General features: G+C 55.3%; 2 protein-coding genes across 4 annotated transcripts in view; both read right to left on the bottom strand.

The window, feature by feature from the left end:
• osgn1 (oxidative stress induced growth inhibitor 1) overlaps positions 1 to 24,395 on the bottom strand; it is a 155,400-nt gene that overhangs the window by 62,625 nt on the left and 68,380 nt on the right. The gene's annotated exons all lie outside the window — the stretch shown is intronic.
• On the bottom strand, positions 5,833 to 10,652 carry LOC134357690 (uncharacterized; the record flags this gene model as incomplete). Its single annotated transcript, XM_063069312.1, has 2 exons — positions 5,833 to 5,897; positions 10,592 to 10,652. Coding segments are annotated over 2 exons (126 nt in total), but the record flags the coding sequence as incomplete, so codon positions are not given.

Below are 24,395 nucleotides of genomic sequence, written 5' to 3'. Positions count from 1 at the left end.
GAATTGGGTATTGTGAGTGGGGATTAGGGAATTCTGAGTGGGGGATTGTGAGTGGGGAATGGGGGATTGTAAGTGGGGAATGGGGGATTGTGTGTGGGGATGGGGGATTGTGTGTGGGGATGGGGGATTGTGTGTGGGAATGGGGAATGGGGTATTGTGAGTGGGGAATGGGGAATTGTGAGTGGGGAATGGGGAATTGTGTAGGGATTGGGGATGATTGTGAATGGGGAATGGGGAGGATTCTGAGTGGGAATGGGGAATGGGGAGGATTCTGAGTGGGAATGGGGAATGGGGGGATTGTGAGTGGGGAATGAGGAGGATTGTGAGTGGGGAATGGGGGATTGTGAGTGGGGAATGGGGGATTGAGAGTGGCAATGGGATATTGTGAGTGGGGAATGGGGATTGTGAGTGGGGATTGGGGAGGATTCTGAGTGGGAATGGAGGGATTGTGAGTGGGGAATGGGGGGACTGTGAGTGGGGAATGGGGGGACTGTGAGTGGGGAATAGGGAAATTGTGTGTGGGAATGGGGAATTGGGTATTGTGAGTGGCGATTAGGGAATTCTGAGTGGGGATTGGGGAATGGGGAATTGTGAGTGGGGAATGGGGAGGATTGTGAGTGGGAATGGGGAATGGGGGATTGTGAGTGGGGAATGGGGAATGGGGAGGATTGTGAGTGATGAATGGGGAGGATTCTAAGTGGGAATGGGGAATGGGGGATTGTGAATGGCGAACGGGGAATGGGGGGATTGTGAGTGGGGAATGGGGGGATTGTGAGTGGGGAATGGGGAGATTGTGTGGGGAATGGGGGAAATTGAGTAGGGAATGGGGGAAATTGAGTAGGGAATGGGGGGAAATGGGGAGATGGGGGATCGACGGGGGATGGGGAACAGGGGTTCGTGAGCGGGGAAGGGGTAGGATCATGAGCAGAGAATGGGGTATTGAGAGTGGGGAATGGGGGGATTGTGAGTGGGGAATGGGGAAATTGTGAGTGGGGAATGGGGGATTGTGAGTGGGGAATGGGGGATTGTGAGTGGCAATGGGATATTGTGAGTGGGGAATGGGGATTGTGAGTGGGGATTGGGGAGGATTCTGAGTGGGAATGGAGGGATTGTGAGTGGGGAATGGGGGGACTGTGAGTGGGGAATGGGGGGACTGTGAGTGGGGAATAGGGAAATTGTGTGTGGGAATGGGGAATTGGGTATTGTGAGTGGCGATTAGGGAATTCTGAGTGGGGGATTGTGAGTGGGGATTGGGGAATGGGGAATTGTGAGTGGGGAATGGGGAGGATTGTGAGTGGGAATGGGGAATGGGGGATTGTGAGTGGGGAATGGGGAATGGGGAGGATTGTGAGTGATGAATGGGTAGGATTCTAAGTGGGAATGGGGAATGGGGGATTGTGAATGGCGAACGGGGAATGGGGGGATTGTGAGTGGGGAATGGGGGGATTGTGAGTGGGGAATGGGGAGATTGTGTGGGGAATGGGGGAAATTGAGTAGGGAATGGGGGAAATTGAGTAGGGAATGGGGGAAATGGGGAGATGGGGGATCGACGGGGGATGGGGAACAGGGGTTCGTGAGCGGGGAAGGGGTAGGATCATGAGCAGAGAATGGGGTATTGAGAGTGGGGAATGGGGGGATTGTGAGTGGGGAATGGGGAAATTGTGAGTGGGGAATGGGGAATTTGTGAGTGAGGAATGGGGAAATTGTGTGTGGGAATGGGGAATTGGGTATTGTGAGTGGGGATTAGGGAATTCTGAGTGGGGGATTGTGAGTGGGGAATGGGGGATTGTGTGTGGGAATGGGGGATTGTGTGTGGGGATGGGGGATTGTGTCTGGGAATGGGGAATGGGGTATTGTGAGTGGGGAATGGGGAATTGTGAGTGGGGAATGGGGAATTGTGAGTGGGGAATGGGGAATTGTGTAGGGATTGGGGAGGATTGTGAAATGGGGAATGGGGAGGATTCTGAGTGGGAATGGGGAATGGGGAGGATTCTGAATGGGAATGGGGAATGGGGGGATTGTGAGTGGGGAATGAGGAGGATTGTGAGTGGGGAATGGGGGATTGTGAGTGGCAATGGGATATTGTGAGTGGGGAATGGGGAATGGGGTATTGTGAGTGGGGAATGGGGAGATTGTGTGGTGCATGGGGGAACTTGAGTGGGTAATGGGGGGATCTAGGGAGGATGGGTTGATTGAGTGATCGAGGGGGATGGGGGATTGAAAGGGGGGATGGGGAAAGGGCGATCGTGAGCGGGGAACGGGGGTTTGTGAGCAGGAAAGGGGGAGGATTGTGAGCGGGGAACGGGGAGAATTGTGAGCGGGGAAGGGGGGAATTGTGAGCGGGGAAAGGGGAGGATCATGAGCAGGGAATGGGGTATTGAGAGTGGGGAATGGGGAATTTGTGAGTGGGGAACGGGGAAATTGTGAGTGGGGAACGGGGAATTTGTGAGTGAGGAATGGGGAAATTGTGTGTGGGAATGGGGAAATTGTGTGTGGGAATGGGGAATGGGGTATTGTGAGTGGGGAATGGGGAATTGTGAGTGGGGAATGGGGAATTGTGTAGGGATTGGGGAGGATTGTGAATGGGGAATGGGGAGGATTCTGAGTGGGAATGGGGAATGGGGAGGATTCTGAGTGGGAATGGGGAATGGGGGGATTGTGAGTGGGGAATGAGGAGGATTGTGAGTGGGAATGGGGGATTGTGAGTGGGGAATGGGGGATTGTGAGTGGGAATGGGGGATTGTGAGTGGGGAATGGGGGGACTGTGAGTGGGGAATGGGGGGACTGTGAGTGGGGAATGGGGAATGGGGTATTGTGAGTGGGGAATGGGGAGATTGTGTGGTGCATGGGGGAACTTGAGTGGGTAATGGGGGGATCTAGGGGGGATGGGTTGATCGAGTGATCGAGGGGGGATGGTGGGATTGAAAAGGGGGATGGGGAAAGGGCGATTGTGAGCGGGGAACGGGGGTTTGTGAGCGGGAAAGGGGGAGAATCATGAGCAGAGAATGGGGTATTGAGAGTGGGGAATGGGGAATGGGGGGATTGTGAGTGGGGAATAGGGAAATTGTGAGTGGGAAATGGGGAATTTGTGAGTGGGGAATGGGGAATTTGTGAGTGGGGAATGGGGAAATTGTGTGTGGGAATGGGGAATTGGGTATTGTGAGTGGGGATTAGGGAATTCTGAGTGGGGGATTGTGAGTGGGGATTGGGGAATGGGGGATTGAGAGTGGGGAATGGGGAATTGTGTGGGGATTGGGGAGGATTCTGAGTGGGAATGGGGAATGGGGGGATTGCGAGTGGGGAATGGGGAGGATTGTGAGTGGTAATGGGGAATGGGGGATTGTGAGTGGGAATGGGGAATGGGGGATTGTGAGTGATGAATGGGGACGATTCTAAGTGGGAATGGGGAATGGGGGGATTGTGAGTGGGGAATGGGGGGATGGGGAATGGGGGGATTGTGAGTGGGGAATGGGGGGATTGTGAATGGGGAATGGGAAATGGGGAATGGGGTATTGTGAGTGGGGAATGGGGAGATAGTGTGAGGAATGGGGGAACTTGAGTGGGGAATGGGGGGATCGCGAATGGGGAATGGGGGATTGTGAATGGTGAATGGGGAATGGGGGGATCGCGAATGGGGAATGGGGGATTGTGAATGGTGAATGGGGAATGGGGGAAATTGAGTAGGGAATGGGGGAAATGGGGAGATGGGGGATCGAGGGGGGATGGGGAACGGACGATCGTGAGGGGGGACGGGGGTTTGTGAGCGGGGAAGGGGAGGATCGTGAGCAGAGAATGGGGTATTGAGAATGGGGAATGGGGAATGGGGGGATTGTGAGTGGGGATTGGGGAGGATTCTGAGTGGGAATGGAGGGATTGTGAGTGGGGAATGGGGGACTGTGAGTGGGGAATGGGGGTACTGTGAGTGGGGAATGGGGGGACTGTGAGTGGGGAATGGGGAATTTGTGAGTGGGGAATGGGGAATTGTGAGTGGGGAATGGGGAATTGTGAGTGGGGAATGGGGAATTGTGTAGGGATTGGGGAGGATTGTGAAATGGGGAATGGGGAGGATTCTGAGTGGGAATGGGGAATGGGGAGGATTCTGAATGGGAATGGGGAATGGGGGGATTGTGAGTGGGGAATGAGGAGGATTGTGAGTGGGGAATGGGGGATTGTGAGTGGCAATGGGATATTGTGAGTGGGGAATGGGGAATGGGGTATTGTGAGTGGGGAATGGGGAGATTGTGTGGTGCATGGGGGAACTTGAGTGGGTAATGGGGGGATCTAGGGAGGATGGGTTGATTGAGTGATCGAGGGGGATGGGGGATTGAAAGGGGGGATGGGGAAAGGGCGATCGTGAGCGGGGAACGGGGGTTTGTGAGCAGGAAAGGGGGAGGATTGTGAGCGGGGAACGGGGAGAATTGTGAGCGGGGAAGGGGGGAATTGTGAGCGGGGAAAGGGGAGGATCATGAGCAGGGAATGGGGTATTGAGAGTGGGGAATGGGGAATTTGTGAGTGGGGAACGGGGAAATTGTGAGTGGGGAACGGGGAATTTGTGAGTGAGGAATGGGGAAATTGTGTGTGGGAATGGGGAAATTGTGTGTGGGAATGGGGAATGGGGTATTGTGAGTGGGGAATGGGGAATTGTGAGTGGGGAATGGGGAATTGTGTAGGGATTGGGGAGGATTGTGAATGGGGAATGGGGAGGATTCTGAGTGGGAATGGGGAATGGGGAGGATTCTGAGTGGGAATGGGGAATGGGGGGATTGTGAGTGGGGAATGAGGAGGATTGTGAGTGGGAATGGGGGATTGTGAGTGGGGAATGGGGGATTGTGAGTGGGAATGGGGGATTGTGAGTGGGGAATGGGGGGACTGTGAGTGGGGAATGGGGGGACTGTGAGTGGGGAATGGGGAATGGGGTATTGTGAGTGGGGAATGGGGAGATTGTGTGGTGCATGGGGGAACTTGAGTGGGTAATGGGGGGATCTAGGGGGGATGGGTTGATCGAGTGATCGAGGGGGGATGGTGGGATTGAAAAGGGGGATGGGGAAAGGGCGATTGTGAGCGGGGAACGGGGGTTTGTGAGCGGGAAAGGGGGAGAATCATGAGCAGAGAATGGGGTATTGAGAGTGGGGAATGGGGAATGGGGGGATTGTGAGTGGGGAATAGGGAAATTGTGAGTGGGAAATGGGGAATTTGTGAGTGGGGAATGGGGAATTTGTGAGTGGGGAATGGGGAAATTGTGTGTGGGAATGGGGAATTGGGTATTGTGAGTGGGGATTAGGGAATTCTGAGTGGGGGATTGTGAGTGGGGATTGGGGAATGGGGGATTGAGAGTGGGGAATGGGGAATTGTGTGGGGATTGGGGAGGATTCTGAGTGGGAATGGGGAATGGGGGGATTGCGAGTGGGGAATGGGGAGGATTGTGAGTGGTAATGGGGAATGGGGGATTGTGAGTGGGAATGGGGAATGGGGGATTGTGAGTGATGAATGGGGACGATTCTAAGTGGGAATGGGGAATGGGGGGATTGTGAGTGGGGAATGGGGGGATGGGGAATGGGGGGATTGTGAGTGGGGAATGGGGGGATTGTGAATGGGGAATGGGAAATGGGGAATGGGGTATTGTGAGTGGGGAATGGGGAGATAGTGTGAGGAATGGGGGAACTTGAGTGGGGAATGGGGGGATCGCGAATGGGGAATGGGGGATTGTGAATGGTGAATGGGGAATGGGGGGATCGCGAATGGGGAATGGGGGATTGTGAATGGTGAATGGGGAATGGGGGAAATTGAGTAGGGAATGGGGGAAATGGGGAGATGGGGGATCGAGGGGGGATGGGGAACGGACGATCGTGAGGGGGGACGGGGGTTTGTGAGCGGGGAAGGGGAGGATCGTGAGCAGAGAATGGGGTATTGAGAATGGGGAATGGGGAATGGGGGGATTGTGAGTGGGGATTGGGGAGGATTCTGAGTGGGAATGGAGGGATTGTGAGTGGGGAATGGGGGACTGTGAGTGGGGAATGGGGGTACTGTGAGTGGGGAATGGGGGGACTGTGAGTGAGGAATGGGGGGACTGTGAGTGGGAATGGGGAATTGGGTATTGTGAGTGGCGATTAGGGAATTCTGAGTGGGGGATTGTGAGTGGGGATTGGGGAATGGGGGATTGTGAGTGGGGAATGGGGGATTGTGTGGGGATTGGGGAGGATTCTGAGTGGGAATGTTTAATGGGGAGATTGTGAGTGGGGAATGGGGAGGATTGTGAGTGGGAATGGGGAATGGGGGATTGTGAGTGGGGAATGGGGAATGGGGAGGATTGTGAGTGATGAATGGGGAGGATTCTAAGTGGGAATGGGGAATGGGGGGATCGCGAATGGGGAATGGGGGATTGTGAATGGCGAACGGGGAATGGGGGATTGTGAGTGGGGAATGGGGGTATTGTGAGTGGGGAATGGGGGGATGGGGAATGGGGGGATTGTGAGTGGGGAATGGGGGGATTGTGAATGGGGAATGGGAAATGGGGAATGGGGTATTGTGAGTGGGGAATGGGGAATGGGGAGATAGTGTGAGGAATGGGGGAACTTGAGTGGGGGAATGGGGGGATCGCGAATGGGGAATGGGGGATTGTGAATGGTGAATGGGGAATGGGGGGATCGCGAATGGGGAATGGGGGATTGTGAATGGTGAATGGGGAATGGGGGAAATTGAGTAGGGAATGGGGGAAATGGGGAGATGGGGGATCGAGGGGGGATGGGGAACGGACGATCGTGAGGGGGGACGGGGGTTTGTGAGCGGGGAAGGGGAGGATCGTGAGCAGAGAATGGGGTATTGAGAATGGGGAATGGGGAATGGGGGGATTGTGAGTGGGGATTGGGGAGGATTCTGAGTGGGAATGGAGGGATTGTGAGTGGGGAATGGGGGACTGTGAGTGGGGAATGGGGGTACTGTGAGTGGGGAATGGGGGGACTGTGAGTGAGGAATGGGGGGACTGTGAGTGGGAATGGGGAATTGGGTATTGTGAGTGGCGATTAGGGAATTCTGAGTGGGGATTGGGGAATGGGGGATTGTGAGTGGGGAATGGGGGATTGTGTGGGGATTGGGGAGGATTCTGAGTGGGAATGTTTAATGGGGGGATTGTGAGTGGGGAATGGGGAGGATTGTGAGTGGGAATGGGGAATGGGGGATTGTGAGTGGGGAATGGGGAATGGGGAGGATTGTGAGTGATGAATGGGGAGGATTCTAAGTGGGAATGGGGAATGGGGGGATCGCGAATGGGGAATGGGGGATTGTGAATGGCGAACGGGGAATGGGGGATTGTGAGTGGGGAATGGGGGGATTGTGAGTGGGGAATGGGGAGATTGTGTGGGGAATGGGGGAAATTGAGTAGGGAATGGGGAAATTGAGTAGGGAATGGGGGAAATGGGGAGATGGGGGATCGAGGGGGGATGGGGAACGGGGGTTCGTGAGCGGGGAAGGGGTAGGATCATGAGCAGAGAATGGGGTATTGAGAGTGGGGAATGGGGAATGGGGGGATTGTGAGTGGGGAATGGGGAAATTGTGAGTGGGGAATGGGGAATTTGTGAGTGAGGAATGGGGAAATTGTGTGTGGGAATGGGGAATTGGGTATTGTGAGTGGGGATTAGGGAATTCTGAGTGGGGGATTGTGAGTGGGGAATGGGGGATTGTGAGTGGGGAATGGGGGATTGTGTGTGGGGATGGGGGATTTTGTCTGGGAATGGAGAATGGGGTATTGTGAGTGGGGAATGGGGAATTGTGAGTGGGGAATGGGGAATTGTGTAGGGATTGGGGAGGATTGTGAATGGGGAATGGGGAGGATTCTGAGTGGGAATGGGGAATGGGGGATTGTGAGTGGGGAATGAGGGGGATTGGGAGGGGGGATTGGGGGATTGTGAGTGGGGAATGGGGGATTGTGAGTGGCAATGGGATATTGTGAGTGGGGAATGGGGTATTGTTAGTGGGGATTGGGGAGGATTCTGAGTGGGAATGGAGGGATTGTGAGTGGGGAATGGGGGGACTGTGAGTGGGGAATGGGGGGACTGTGAGTGGGGAATGGGGAATGTGGTATTGTGAGTGGGGAATGGGGAGATTGTGTGGTGCATGGGGGAACTTGAGTGGGTAATGGGGGGGATCTAGGGGGGATGGGTTGATTGAGTTATCGAGGGGGATGGGGGGATTGAAAGGGGGGATGGGGAAAGGGCGATCGTGAGCGGGGAACGGGGGTTTGTGAGCAGGAAAGGGGGAGGATTGTGAGCGGGGAACGGGGAGAATTGTGAGCGGGGAAGGGGGGAATTGTGAGCGGGGAAAGGGCAGGATCATGAGCAGGGAATGGGGTATTGAGAGTGGGGAATGGGGAAATTGTGAGTGGGGAATGGGGAAATTGTGAGTGAGGAATGGGGAAATTGTGTGTGGGAATGGGGAATGGGGTATTGTGAGTGGGGAATGGGGAATTGTGAGTGGGGAATGGGGAATTGTGTAGGGATTGGGGAGGATTGTGAATGGGGAATGGGGAGGATTCTGAGTGGGAATGGGGAATGGGGAGAAATCTGAGTGGGAATGGGAAATGGGGGGATTGTGAGTGGGGAATGAGGAGGATTGTGAGTGGGAATGGGGGATTGTGAGTGGGGAATGGGGGATTGTGAGTGGCAATGGGATATTGTGAGTGGGGAATGGGGAGGATTCTGAGTGGGAATGGAGGGATTGTGAGTGGGGAATGGGGAATGGGGTATTGTGAGTGGGGAATGGGGAGATTGTGTGGTGCATGGGGGAACTTGAGTGGGTAATGGGGGGATCTAGGGGGGATGGGTTGATCGAGTGATCGAGGGGGGATGGTGAGATTGAAAAGGGGGATGGGGAAAGGGCGATTGTGAGCGGGGAACGGGGGTTTGTGAGCGGGAAAGGGGGAGAATCATGAGCAGAGAATGGGGTATTGAGAGTGGGGAATGGGGAATGGGGGGATTGTGAGTGGGGAATGGGGAAATTGTGAGTGGGAAATGGGGAATTTGTGAGTGGGGAATGGGGAATTTGTGAGTGGGGAATGGGGAAATTGTGTGTGGGAATGGGGAATTGGGTATTGTGAGTGGGGATTAGGGAATTCTGAGTGGGGGATTGTGAGTGGGGATTGGGGAATGGGGGATTGAGAGTGGGGAATGGGGAATTGTGTGGGGATTGGGGAGGATTCTGAGTGGGAATGGGGAATGGGGGGATTGCGAGTGGGGAATGGGGATGATTGTGAGTGGTAATGGGGAATGGGGGATTGTGAGTGGGAATGGGGAATGGGGGATTGTGAGTGATGAATGGGGACGATTCTAAGTGGGAATGGGGAATGGGGGGATTGTGAGTGGGGAATGGGGGGATGGGGAATGGGGAATGGGAAATGGGGAATGGGGTATTGTGAGTGGGGAATGGGGAATGAGGAGATAGTGTGAGGAATGGGGGAACTTGAGTGGGGAATGGGGGGATCGCGAATGGGGAATGGGGGATTGTGAATGGTGAATGGGGAATGGGGGGATTGTGAGTGGGGAATGGGAAATGGGGAATAGGGTATTGTGAGTGGGGAATGGGGAGATTGTGTGGGGAATGGGGGAAATTGAGTAGGGAATGGGGGAAATGGGGAGATGGGGGATCGAGGGGGGATGGGGAACGGACGATCGTGAGGGGGGACGGGGGTTCGTGAGCGGGGAAGGGGTGGATCGTGAGCAGAGAATGGGGTATTGAGAATGGGGAATGGGGAATGGGGGGATTGTGAGTGGGGATTGGGGAGGATTCTGAGTGGGAATGGAGGGATTGTGAGTGGGGAATGGGGGACTGTGAGTGGGGAATGGGGGTACTGTGAGTGGGGAATGGGGGGACTGTGAGTGAGGAATGGGGGGACTGTGAGTGGGAATGGGGAATTGGGTATTGTGAGTGGCGATTAGGGAATTCTGAGTGGGGGATTGTGAGTGGGGATTGGGGAATGGGGGATTGTGAGTGGGGAATGGGGGATTGTGTGGGGATTGGGGAGGATTCTGAGTGGGAATGTTTAATGGGGGGATTGTGAGTGGGAATGGGGAATGGGGGATTGTGAGTGGGGAATGGGGAATGGGGAGGATTGTGAGTGATGAATTGGGAGGATTCTAAGTGGGAATGGGGAATGGGGGGATCGCGAATGGGGAATGGGGGATTGTGAATGGCGAACGGGGAATGGGGGATTGTGAGTGGGGAATGGGGGGATTGTGAGTGGGGAATGGGGAGATTGTGTGGGGAATGGGGGAAATTGAGTAGGGAATGGGGGAAATTGAGTAGGGAATGTGGGAAATGGGGAGATGGGGGATCGAGGGGGGATGGGGAACGGGGGTTCGTGAGTGGGGAAGGGGTAGGATCATGAGCAGAGAATGGGGTATTGAGAGTGGGGAATGGGGAATGGGGGGATTGTGAGTGGGGAATGGGGAAATTGTGAGTGGGGAATGGGGAATTTGTGAGTGAGGAATGGGGAAATTGTGTGTGGGAATGGGGAATTGGGTATTGTGAGTGGGGATTAGGGAATTCTGAGTGGGGATTGTGAGTGGGGAATGGGGGATTGTGAGTGGGGAATGGGGGATTGTGTGTGGGGATGGGGAATTGTGTAGGGATTGGGGAGGATTGTGAATGGGGAATGGGGAGGATTCTGAGTGGGAATGGGGAATGGGGAGGATTCTGAGTGGGAATGGGGAATGAGGGGATTGTGAGTGGGGAATGAGGAGGATTGTGAGTGGGAATGGGGGATTGTGAGTGGGGAATGGGGGATTGTGAGTGGGAATGGGGGATTGTGAGTGGGGAATGGGGGATTGTGAGTGGGGAATGGGGGGACTGTGAGTGGGGAATGGGGGGACTGTGAGTGGGGAATGGGGGGACTGTGAGTGGGGAATGGGGAATGGGGTATTGTGAGTGGGGAATGGGGAGATTGTGTGGTGCATGGGGGAACTTGAGTGGGTAATGGGGGGATCTAGGGGGGATGGGTTGATCGAGTGATCGAGGGGGGATGGTGGGATTGAAAAGGGGGATGGGGAAAGGGCGATTGTGAGCGGGGAACGGGGGTTTGTGAGCGGGAAAGGGGGAGAATCATGAGCAGAGAATGGGGTATTGAGAGTGGGGAATGGGGAATGGGGAATGGGGGGATTGTGAGTGGGGAATGGGGAAATTGTGAGTGGGAAATGGGGAATTTGTGAGTGGGGAATGGGGAATTTGTGAGTGGGGAATGGGGAAATTGTGTGTGGGAATGGGGAATTGGGTATTGTGAGTGGGGATTAGGGAATTCTGAGTGGGGGATTGTGAGTGGGGATTGGGGAATGGGGGATTGAGAGTGGGGAATGGGGAATTGTGTGGGGATTGGGGAGGATTGTGAGTGGGAATGGGGAATGGGGGGATTGCGAGTGGGGAATGGGGAGGATTGTGAGTGGTAATGGGGAATGGGGGATTGTGAGTGAGAATGGGGAATGGGGGATTGTGAGTGATGAATGGGGACGATTCTAAGTGGGAATGGGGAATGGGGGGATTGTGAGTGGGGAATGGGGGGATGGGGAATGGGGGGATTGTGAGTGGGGAATGGGGGGATTGTGAATGGGGAATGGGAAATGGGGAATGGGGTATTGTGAGTGGGGAATGGGGAATGGGGAGATAGTGTGAGGAATGGGGGAACTTGAGTGGGGAATGGGGGGATCGCGAATGGGGAATGGGGGATTGTGAATGGTGAATGGGGAATGGGGGGATTGTGAGTGGGGAATGGGAAAAGGGGAATAGGGTATTGTGAGTGGGGAATGGGGAGATTGTGTGGGGAATGGGGGAAATTGAGTAGGGAATGGGGGAAATGGGGAGATGGGGGATCGAGGGGGGATGGGGAACGGACGATCGTGAGGGGGGACGGGGGTTCGTGAGCGGGGAAGGGGAGGATCGTGAGCAGAGAATGGGGTATTGAGAATGGGGAATGGGGAATGGGGGGATTGTGAGTGGGGATTGGGGAGGATTCTGAGTGGGAATGGATGGATTGTGAGTGGGGAATGGGGGACTGTGAGTGGGGAATGGGGGTACTGTGAGTGGGGAATGGGGGGACTGTGAGTGAGGAATGGGGGGACTGTGAGTGGGAATGGGGAATTGGGTATTGTGAGTGGCGATTAGGGAATTCTGAGTGGGGATTGTGAGTGGGGATTGGGGAATGGGGGATTGTGAGTGGGGAATGGGGGATTGTGTGGGGATTGGGGAGGATTCTGAGTGGGAATGTTTAATGGGGGGATTGTGAGTGGGGAATGGGGAGGATTGTGAGTGGGAATGGGGAATGGGGGATTGTGAGTGGGGAATGGGGAATGGGGAGGATTGTGAGTGATGAATGGGGAGGATTCTAAGTGGGAATGGGGAATGGGGGGATCGCGAATGGGGAATGGGGGATTGTGAATGGCGAACGGGGAATGGGGGATTGTGAGTTGGGAATGGGGGGATTGTGAGTGGGGAATGGGGAGATTGTGTGGGGAATGGGGGAAATTGAGTAGGGAATGGGGGAAATTGAGTAGGGAATGGGGGAAATGGGGAGATGGGGGATCGAGGGGGGATGGGGAACGGGGGTTCGTGAGCGGGGAAGGGGTAGGATCATGAGCAGAGAATGGGGTATTGAGAGTGGGGAATGGGGAATGGGGGGATTGTGAGTGGGGAATGGGGAATTTGTGAGTGAGGAATGGGGAAATTGTGTGTGGGAATGGGGAATTGGGTATTGTGAGTGGGGATTAGGGAATTCTGAGTGGGGGATTGTGAGTGGGGAATGGGGGATTGTGAGTGGGGAATGGGGGATTGTGTGTGGGGATGGGGGATTGTGTCTGGGAATGGAGAATGGGGTATTGTGAGTGGGGAATGGGGAATTGTGAGTGGGGAATGGGGAATTGTGTAGGGATTGGGGAGGATTGTGAATGGGGAATGGGGAGGATTCTGAGTGGGAATGGGGAATGGGGGATTGTGAGTGGGGAATGAGGAGGATTGTGAGTGGGGAATGGGGGATTGTGAGTGGGGAATGGGGGATTGTGAGTGGCAATGGGATATTGTGAGTGGGGAATGGGGTATTGTTAGTGGGGATTGGGGAGGATTCTGAGTGGGAATGGAGGGATTGTGAGTGGGGAATGGGGGGACTGTGAGTGGGGAATGGGGGGAATGTGAGTGGGGAATGGGGAATGTGGTATTGTGAGTGGGGAATGGGGAGATTGTGTGGTGCATGGGGGAACTTGAGTGGGTAATGGGGGGGATCTAGGGGGGATGGGTTGATTGAGTGATCGAGGGGGATGGGGGGATTGAAAGGGGGGATGGGGAAAGGGCGATCGTGAGCGGGGAACGGGGGTTTGTGAGCAGGAAAGGGGGAGGATTGTGAGCGGGGAACGGGGAGAATTGTGAGCGGGGAAGGGGGGAATTGTGAGCGGGGAAAGGGCAGGATCATGAGCAGGGAATGGGGTATTGAGAGTGGGGAATGGGGAATTTGTGAGTGGGGAATGGGGAAATTGTGAGTGGGGAATGGGGAAATTGTGTGTGGGGAATGGGGGTACTGTGAGTGGGGAATGGGGGTACTGTGAGTGGGGAATGGGGAATTGGGTATTGTGAGTGGCGATTAGGGAATTCTGAGTGGGGATTGTGAGTGGGGATTGGGGAATGGGGGATTGTGAGTGGGGAATGGGGGATTGTGTGGGGATTGGGGAGGATTCTGAGTGGGAATGTTTAATGGGGGGATTGTGAGTGGGGAATGGGGAGGATTGTGAGTGGGAATGGGGAATGGGGGATTGTGAGTGGGGAATGGGGAATGGGGAGGATTGTGAGTGATGAATGGGGAGGATTCTAAGTGGGAATGGGGAATGGGGGGATCGCGAATGGGGAATGGGGGATTGTGAATGGCGAACGGGGAATGGGGGATTGTGAGTTGGGAATGGGGGGATTGTGAGTGGGGAATGGGGAGATTGTGTGGGGAATGGGGGAAATTGAGTAGGGAATGGGGGAAATTGAGTAGGGAATGGGGGAAATGGGGAGATGGGGGATCGAGGGGGGATGGGGAACGGGGGTTCGTGAGCGGGGAAGGGGTAGGATCATGAGCAGAGAATGGGGTATTGAGAGTGGGGAATGGGGAATGGGGGGATTGTGAGTGGGGAATGGGGAATTTGTGAGTGAGGAATGGGGAAATTGTGTGTGGGAATGGGGAATTGGGTATTGTGAGTGGGGATTAGGGAATTCTGAGTGGGGGATTGTGAGTGGGGAATGGGGGATTGTGAGTGGGGAATGGGGGATTGTGTGTGGGGATGGGGGATTGTGTCTGGGAATGGAGAATGGGGTATTGTGAGTGGGGAATGGGGAATTGTGAGTGGGGAATGGGGAATTGTGTAGGGATTGGGGAGGATTGTGAATGGGGAATGGGGAGGATTCTGAGTGGGAATGGGGAATGGGGGATTGTGAGTGGGGAATGAGGAGGATTGTGAGTGGGGAATGGGGGATTGTGAGTGGGGAATGGGGGATTGTGAGTGGGGAATGAGGAGGATTGTGAGTGGGGAATGGGGGATTGTGAGTGGGGAATGGGGGATTGTGAGTGGCAATGGGATATTGTGAGTGGGGAATGGGGTATTGTTAGTGGGGATTGGGGAGGATTCTGAGTGGGAATGGAGGGATTGTGAGTGGGGAATGGGGGGACTGTGAGTGGGGAATGGGGGGACTGGGAATGGGGAATGTGGTATTGTGAGTGGGGAATGGGGAGATTGTGTGGTGCATGGGGGAACTTGAGTGGGTAATGGGGGGATCTAGGGGGGATGGGTTGATTGAGTGATCGAGGGGGCTGGGGGGATTGAAAGGGGGGATGGGGAAAGGGCGATCGTGAGCGGGGAACGGGGGTTTGTGAGCAGGAAAGGGGGAGGATTGTGAGCGGGGAACGGGGAGAATTGTGAGCGGGGAAGGGGGGAATTGTGAGCGGGGAAAGGGCAGGATCATGAGCAGGGAATGGGGTATTGAGAGTGGGGAATGGGGAATTTGTGAGTGGGGAATGGGGAAATTGTGAGTGGGGAATGGGGAAATTGTGAGTGAGGAATGGGGAAATTGTGTGTGGGAATGGGGAAATTGTGTGTGGGAATGGGGAATGGGGTATTGTGAGTGGGGAATGGGGAATTGTGAGTGGGGAATGGGGAATTGTGTAGGGATTGGGGAGGATTGTGAATGGGGAATGGGGAGGATTCTGAGTGGGAATGGGGAATGGGGAGAAATCTGAGTGGGAATGGGAAATGAGGGGATTGTGAGTGGGGAATGAGGAGGATTGTGAGTGGGAATGGGGGATTGTGAGTGGGGAATGGGGGATTGTGAGTGGCAATGGGATATTGTGAGTGGGGAATGGGGAATGGGGAATGGGGGATTGTGAGTGGGGTATGGGGAGGATTCTGAGTGGGAATGGAGGGATTGTGAGTGGGGAATGGGGAGATTGTGTGGTGCATGGGGGAACTTGAGTGGGTAATGGGGGGGATCTAGGGGGGATGGGTTGATCGAGTGATCGAGGGGGGATGGTGGGATTGAAAAGGGGGATGGGGAAAGGGCGATTGTGAGCGGGGAACGGGGGTTTGTGAGCGGGAAAGGGGGGAGAATAATGAGCGGGGAAGGGGGAGAATTGTGAGCGGGGAAAGGGGAGGATCATGAGCAGGGAATGGGGTATTGAGAGTGGGGAATGGGGAATGGGGGTATTGTGAGGGGGAATGAGGGATTGTGTGTGGGAATGGGGAATGGGGTATTGTGAGTGGGGAATGGGGAATTGTGAGTGGGGAATGGGGAATGGGGGATTGAGAGTGAGGAATTGTGAGTGGGGAATTGTGAGTGGAGAATTGTGAGTGGGGAATTGTGAGTGGGGAATGGGGAATGGGGAATGGGGAGAATTGTGTGGGGATTGGGGAGGATTGTGTGGGGAATGGGGAGGATTGTGAGTGGGGAATGGGGAGGATTCTGAGTGGGGAATGGGGAGGATTCTGAGTGGGGTATGGGGAGGATTGTGAATGGGGAATGGGGAGGATTCTGAGTGGGAATGGGGAATGGGGGGATTGTGAGTGGGGAATGAGGAGGATTGTGAGTGGGAATGGGGTATTGTGAGTGGGGAATGGGGAGATTGTGTGGCGAATGGGGGAACGAGTGGGGAATGAGGGGAGCTAGGGAGGATGGGTTGATCGAGTGATCGAGGGGGGGATGGTGGGATTGAAAGGGGGGATGGGGAACGGGCGATCGTGAGCTGGGAACGGGGGTTTGTGAGTGGGAAAGGGGGAGAATCGTGAGCGGGGAAGGGGGGAATTGTGAGCAGGGAAAGGGGAGGATCATGAGCAGGGAATGGGGTATTGAGATTGGGGAATGGGGGGATTGTGAGTGGGGAATGGGGTATTGTGAGTGGGGATTGGGGAATGGGGGATTGTGAGTGGGGAATGGGGAGGATTCTGAGTGGTGAATGGGGGGCCTGTGAGTGGGGAATTGGGGACCTGTGAGTGGGGAATGGGGGGATTGTGAGTGGGGTATGGGGAGGATTGTGAGTGGTAATGGGGAATGGGGGATTGTGAGTGAGAATGGGGAATGGGGGATTGTGAGTGATGAATGGGGACGATTCTAAGTGGGAATGGGGAATGGGGGGATTGTGAGTGGGGAATGGGGGGATGGGGAATGGGGGGATTGTGAGTGGGGAATGGGGGGATTGTGAATGGGGAATGGGAAATGGGGAATGGGGTATTGTGAGTGGGGAATGGGGAATGGGGAGATAGTGTGAGGAATGGGGGAACTTGAGTGGGGAATGGGGGGATCGCGAATGGGGAATGGGGGATTGTGAATGGTGAATGGGGAGGATTCTAAGTGGGAATGGGGAATGGGGGGATCGCGAATGGGGAATGGGGGATTGTGAATGGCGAACGGGGAATGGGGGATTGTGAGTTGGGAATGGGGGGATTGTGAGTGGGGAATGGGGAGATTGTGTGGGGAATGGGGAGATTGTGTGGGGAATGGGGGAAATTGAGTAGGGAATGGGGGAAATTGAGTAGGGAATGGGGGAAATGGGGAGATGGGGGATCGAGGGGGGATGGGGAACGGGGGTTCGTGAGCGGGGAAGGGGTAGGATCATGAGCAGAGAATGGGGTATTGAGAGTGGGGAATGGGGAATGGGGGGATTGTGAGTGGGGAATGGGGAATTTGTGAGTGAGGAATGGGGAAATTGTGTGTGGGAATGGGGAATTGGGTATTGTGAGTGGGGATTAGGGAATTCTGAGTGGGGGATTGTGAGTGGGGAATGGGGGATTGTGAGTGGGGAATGGGGGATTGTGTGTGGGGATGGGGGATTGTGTCTGGGAATGGAGAATGGGGTATTGTGAGTGGGGAATGGGGAATTGTGAGTGGGGAATGGGGAATTGTGTAGGGATTGGGGAGGATTGTGAATGGGGAATGGGGAGGATTCTGAGTGGGAATGGGGAATGGGGGATTGTGAGTGGGGAATGAGGAGGATTGTGAGTGGGGAATGGGGGATTGTGAGTGGGGAATGGGGGATTGTGAGTGGCAATGGGATATTGTGAGTGGGGAATGGGGTATTGTTAGTGGGGATTGGGGAGGATTCTGAGTGGGAATGGAGGGATTGTGAGTGGGGAATGGGGGGACTGTGAGTGGGGAATGGGGGGACTGTGAGTGGGGAATGGGGGGACTGTGAGTGGGGAATGGGGAATGTGGTATTGTGAGTGGGGAATGGGGAGATTGTGTGGTGCATGGGGGAACTTGAGTGGGTAATGGGGGGGATCTAGGGGGGATGGGTTGATTGAGTGATCGAGGGGGATGGGGGGATTGAAAGGGGGGATGGGGAAAGGGCGATCGTGAGCGGGGAACGGGGGTTTGTGAGCAGGAAAGGGGGAGGATTGTGAGCGGGGAACGGGGAGAATTGTGAGCGGGGAAGGGGGGAATTGTGAGCGGGGAAAGGGCAGGATCATGAGCAGGGAATGGGGTATTGAGAGTGGGGAATGGGGAATTTGTGAGTGGGGAATGGGGAAATTGTGAGTGGGGAATGGGGAAATTGTGAGTGAGGAATGGGGAAATTGTGTGTGGGAATGGGGAAATTGTGTGTGGGAATGGGGAATGGGGTATTGTGAGTGGGGAATGGGGAATTGTGAGTGGGGAATGGGGAATTGTGTAGGGATTGGGGAGGATTCTGAGTGGGAATGGGGAATGGGGAGAAATCTGAGTGGGAATGGGAAATGAGGGGATTGTGAGTGGGGAATGAGGAGGATTGTGAGTGGGAATGGGGGATTGTGAGTGGGGAATGGGGGATTGTGAGTGGCAATGGGATATTGTGAGTGGGGAATGGGGAATGGGGAATGGGGGATTGTGAGTGGGGTATGGGGAGGATTCTGAGTGGGAATGGAGGGATTGTGAGTGGGGAATGGGGAATGGGGTATTGTGAGTGGGGAATGGGGAGATTGTGTGGTGCATGGGGGAACTTGAGTGGGTAATGGGGGGGATCTAGGGGGGATGGGTTGATCGAGTGATCGAGGGGGGATGGTGGGATTGAAAAGGGGGATGGGGAAAGGGCGATTGTGAGCGGGGAACGGGGGTTTGTGAGCGGGAAAGGGGGGAGAATAATGAGCGGGGAAGGGGGAGAATTGTGAGCGGGGAAAGGGGAGGATCATGAGCAGGGAATGGGGTATTGAGAGTGGGGAATGGGGAATGGGGGTATTGTGAGGGGGAATGAGGGATTGTGTGTGGGAATGGGGAATGGGGTATTGTGAGTGGGGAATGGGGAATTGTGAGTGGGGAATGGGGAATGGGGGATTGAGAGTGGGGAATTGTGAGTGGGGAATTGTGAGTGGAGAATTGTGAGTGGGGAATTGTGAGTGGGGAATGGGGAATGGGGAATGGGGAGAACTGTGTGGGGATTGGGGAGGATTGTGTGGGGAATGGGGAGGATTGTGAGTGGGGAATGGGGAGGATTCTGAGTGGGGAATGGGGAGGATTCTGAGTGGGGTATGGGGAGGATTGTGAATGGGGAATGGGGAGGATTCTGAGTGGGAATGGGGAATGGGGGGATTGTGAGTGGGGAATGAGGAGGATTGTGAGTGGGAATGGGGTATTGTGAGTGGGGAATGGGGAGATTGTGTGGCGAATGGGGGAACGAGTGGGGAATGAGGGGAGCTAGGGAGGATGGGTTGATCGAGTGATCGAGGGGGGGATGGTGGGATTGAAAGGGGGGATGGGGAACGGGCGATCGTGAGCTGGGAACGGGGGTTTGTGAGTGGGAAAGGGGGAGAATCGTGAGCGGGGAAGGGGGGAATTGTGAGCAGGGAAAGGGGAGGATCATGAGCAGGGAATGGGGTATTGAGATTGGGGAATGGGGGGATTGTGAGTGGGGAATGGGGTATTGTGAGTGGGGATTGGGGAATGGGGGATTGTGAGTGGGGAATGGGGAGTATTCTGAGTGGTGAATGGGGGGCCTGTGAGTGGGGAATTGGGGACCTGTGAGTGGGGAATGGGGGGATTGTGAGTGGGGAATGGGGAATGGGGTATTGTGAGTGGAGAATGGGGAATGGGGAATGGGCAGATTGTGTGGGGAATGGGGGAAGTTGAGTAGAGAATGGGGGGAATCTAGGGGGGATGGTGCAATCGAGGGGGGGATGGGGAACGGGCGATCGTGAGCTGGGAACGGGGGTTTGTGAGCGGGAAAGGGGGAGAATCGTGAGCGGGGAAGGGGGGAATTATGAGCGGGGAAAAGGGAGGATCATGAGCAGGGAATGGGGTATTGAGATTGGAGAATGGGGGGATTGTGAATGGGGAATGGGGTATTGTGAGTGGGGATTGGGGAATGGGGTATTGTGAGTGGGGATTGGGGAATGGGGGATTGTGAGTGGGGAATGGGGTGGATTCTGAGTGGGGAATGGGGGGACTGTGAGTGGGAAATGGAGAATGGGGTATTGTGAGTGGGGAAATGGGGAATGGGGAATGGGGGAAATTGAGTAGAGAATGGGGGGAATCTAGGGGAGGATGGTTCAATCGAGGGGGGGATGGGGAACGGGCGATCGTGAGGGGGTAACGGGGGTTCGTGAGCGTGGAAGAGAGAGGATCGTGAGCAGGGAATGGGGTATTGTGAGTGGGCAATGGGGGGATTGTGAGTGGGAATGGGGAATTGGGTATTGAGAGTGGGGATTGGGGAATTCTGAGTGGGGGATTGTGAGTGGGGAATGGGGGATTGTGAGTGGGAATGCGGAATGGGGGACTGTGAGTGGGGAATGGGGAATGGGGAGGATTGTGAGTGGGAATGTGGGATTGTGAGTGGGAATAGGGAATGGGGGATTGTGAGTGGGGAATGGGGAATGGGGAGGATTGTGAGTGATGAATGGGGAGGATTCTAAGTGGGAATGGGGAATGGGGGATTGTGAGTGATGAATGGGGAGGATTCTAAGTGGGAATGGGGAATGGGGGGATTGTGAGTGGGGAATGGGGGGATGGGAATGGGGGTATTGTGAGTGGGGAATGGGGAATGGGGAGATAGTGTGCGGAATGGGGGAACTTGAGTGGGGAATGGGGAGATCGCGAATGGGGAATGGGGGATTGTGAATGGTGAATGGGGAATGGGGGGATTGTGAATGGTGAATGGGGAATGGGGGATTGTGAGTGGGGAATGGGAAATGGGGAATGGGGTATTGTGAGTGGGGAATGGGGAGATTGTGTGGGGAATGGGGGAAATTGAGTAGGGAATGGGGGAAATGGGGAGATGGGGGATCGAGTGGGGATGGGGAACTGGCGATCGTGAGGGGGACGGGGGTTCGTGAGCGGGGAAGGGGGAGGATCGTGAGCAGAGAATGGGGTATTGAGAGTGGGGAATGGGGAATGGGGAATGGGGGATTGTGAGTGGGGAATGGGGAAATTGTGAGTGGGAAATGGGGAATTTGTGAGTGGGGAATGGGGAATTTGTGAGTGGGGAATGGGGAATTTGTGTGTGGGAATGGGGAATTGGGAATTGTGAGTGGGGATTAGGGAATTCTGAGTGGGGGATTGTGAGTGGGGATTGGGGAATGGGGCATTGTGAGTGGGGAATGGGGGATTGTGTGGGGATTGGGGAGGATTCTGAGTGGGAATGGGAAATGGGGAGGATTCTGAGTCGGAAAGGGGGCAATTGTGAGCGGGGAACGGGGAGGATCATGAGCAGGGAATGGGGTATTGAGAGTGGGGAATGGGGATATTGTGAGGGGGGAATGGGGTATTGTGAGTGGGGATTGGGGAATAGGGGATTGTGAGTGGGGAATGGGGAATGAGGGATTGTGTGTGGGAATGGGGAATGGGGGATTGAGAGTGGGGAATGGGGAATGGGGAGGATTGTGAGAGGGGAATGGGGAGGATTCTGAGTGGGAATGGGGAATGGGGGGATTGTGAGTGGGGAATGAGGAGGATTGTGAGTGGGAATGGGGGATTGTGAGTGGGGAATGGGGGATTGTGAGTGGGGAATGGGGGATTGTGAGTGGGGAATGGGGAATGGGGGATTGTGAGTGGGGAATGGCAGATTGTGTGGGGATTGGGGAGGATTGTGAATGGGGAATGGGGAGGATTCTGAGTGGGAATGGGGAATGGGGGAATTGTGAGTGGGGAATGGGGAGGATTCTGATTGGGAATGGGGGGATTGTGAGTGGGGAATGGGGGGACTGTGAGTGGGGAATGGGGAATGGGGTATTGTGAGTGGGGAATGGGGAGATTGTGTGGTGCATGGGGGAACTTGAGAATCATGAGCGGGGAAGGGGGGAATTGTGAGTGGGGAAAGGGGAGGATCATGAGCAGGGAATGGGGATTCTGAGTGGGGAATGGGGAGGATTCTGAGTGGGGAATGGGGGGACTGTGAGTGGGGAATGGGGGGACTGTGAGTGGGGAATGGGGAATGGGGAGATTGTGTGGAGAATGGGGGAAATTGAGTAGAGAATGGGGGAATCTAGGGGGGATGGTGCAATCGAGGGGGGGATGGGGAACGGGCGATCGTGAGGGGGGAACAGGGGTTCGTGAGCGGGGAAGAGGGAGGATCGTGAGCAGGGAATGGGGTATTGAGAGTGGGCAATGGGGGGATTGTGAGGGGGAATGGGGAATTGGGGATTGTGAGTGGGAATGGGGAATTGGGTATTGTGAGTGGGGATTGGGGAATTCTGAGTGGGGGATTGTGAGTGGGGAATGGGGGATTGTGAGTGGGAATGCGGAATGGGGGATTGTGAGTGGGAATGGGGAATGGGGGATTGTGAATGGTGAATGGGGGATTGTGAGTGGGGAATGGGGGGATTGTGAGTGGGGAATGGGGGATTGTGAGTGGGAATGCGGAATGGGGGACTGTGAGTGGGGAATGGGGAATGGGGAGGATTGTGAGTGATGAATGGGGAGAATTCTAATTGGGAATGGGGAATGGGGGGGATTGCGAGTGGGGGATGGGGAGGATTGTGAGTGGGAATGGGGGATTGTGAGTGGGAATGGGGGATTGTGAGTGGGAATGGGGAATGGGGGATTGTGAGTGATGAATGGGGAGGATTCTAAGTGGGAATGGGGAATGGGGGGATTGTGAGTGGGGAATGGGGGGATGGGGAATGGGGGGATTGTGAGTGGGGAATGGGAAATGGGGAATGGGGTATTGTGAGTGGGGAATGGGGAGATAGTGTGCGGAATGGGGGAACTTGAGTGGGGAATGGGGGGATCGCGAATGGGGAATGGGGGATTGTGAATGGTGAATGGGGGATTGTGAGTGGGGAATGGGGGGATTGTGAGTGGGGAATGGGAAATGGGGAATGGGGAGATTGTGTGGGGAATGGGGGAAATTGAGTAGGGAATGGGGGGAAATGGGGAGATGGGGGATTGAGGGGGGATGGGGAACGGGCGAATGGGGAGTTGCGAGTGGGGAATGGGGAGGATTGTGAGTGGGAATGGGGAATGGGGGATTGTGAGGGATGAATGGGGAGGATTTTAAGTGGGAATGGGGAATGGGGGCATTGTGAGTGGGGAAGGGGGGATGGGGAATGGGGAATGGGGGAAATTGAGTAGGGAATGGGGGAAATGGGGAGATGGGGGATCGAGGGGGGATGGGGAATGGGCGATCGTGGGGGGGGGTGGGGGTTCGTGAGCGGGGAAGGGGGAGGATCGTGAGCAGAGAATGGGGTATTGAGAGTGGGAAATGCGGAATGGGGGGATTGTGAGTGGGGAATGGGGAAGTTGTGAGTGGGGAATGGGGAATTTGTGAGTGGGGAATGGGGAATTTGTGAGTGGGGAATGGAGAAATTGTGTGTGGGAATGGGGAATTGGGTATTGTGAGTGGGGATTAGGGAATTCTGAGTGGGGGATTGTGAGTGGGGAATGGGGGATTGTGAGTGGTTATGGGGGATTGTGTGGGGATTGGGGAGGATTGTGAATGGGGAATGGGGAGGATTCTGAGTGGGAATGGGGAATGGGGGAATTGTGAGTGGGGAATGAGGAGGTTTCTGAGTGGGAATGGGGGGATTGTGAGTGGGGAATGGGGGGACTGTGAGTGTAGAATGGGGAATGGGAAATGGGGAATGGGGTATTGTGAGTGGGGAATGGGGAGATTGTGTGGTGAATGGAAGAACTTGAGTGGGTAATGGGGGGATCTAGGGGGGGATGGGTTGATTGAGTGATCGAGGGGGATGGTGGGATTGAAAGGGGGGATGGGGAAAGGGCGATCGTGAGCGGGGAACGGGGGTTTGTGAGCGGGAAAGAGGGAGAATCGTGAGCGGGGAAGGGGGAGAATTGTGAGCGGGGAAGGGGGCAATTGTGAGCGGGGAAAGGGGAGGATCATGAGCAGGGAATGGGGTATTGAGAGTGGGGAATGGGGAATGGGGGTATTGTGAGGGGGGAATGGGGTATTGTGAGTGGGGATTGGGGAATAGGGGATTGTGAGTGGGGAATGGGGAATGGGGAATGAGGGATTGTGTGTGGGAATGGGGAATGGGGGATTGAGAGTGGGGAATTGTGAGTGGGGAATGGGGAATGGGGAGAATTGTGTGGGGATTGGGGAGGATTGTGAGTGGGGAATGGGGAGGATTCTGAGTGGGAATGGGGAATGGGGGGATTGTGAGTGGGGAATGAGGAGGATTGTGAGTGGGGAATGGGGGATTGTGAGTGGGGAATGGGATATTGTGAGTGGGGAATGGGGAATGGGGGATTGTGAATGGGGAATGGGGAGGATTCTGAGTGGGAATGGGGAATGGGGGAATTGTGAGTGGGGAATGGGGAGGATTCTGAGTGGGAATGGGGGGATTGTGAGTGGGGAATGGGGGGACTGTGAGTGGGGAATGGGGAATGGGGTATTGTGAGTGGGGAATGGGGAGATTGTGTGGTGCATGGGGGAACTTGAGTGGGTAATGGCGGGATCTAGGGGGGATGGTGGGATTGAAAGG

This window comes from Mobula hypostoma, chromosome 2, assembly GCF_963921235.1.
Source record: "Mobula hypostoma chromosome 2, sMobHyp1.1, whole genome shotgun sequence".
Taxonomy (NCBI): domain Eukaryota; kingdom Metazoa; phylum Chordata; class Chondrichthyes; order Myliobatiformes; family Myliobatidae; genus Mobula; species Mobula hypostoma.
Note: the sequence above shows the minus strand (reverse complement) of the source record. Positions and strands in the feature narration are given on the sequence as shown.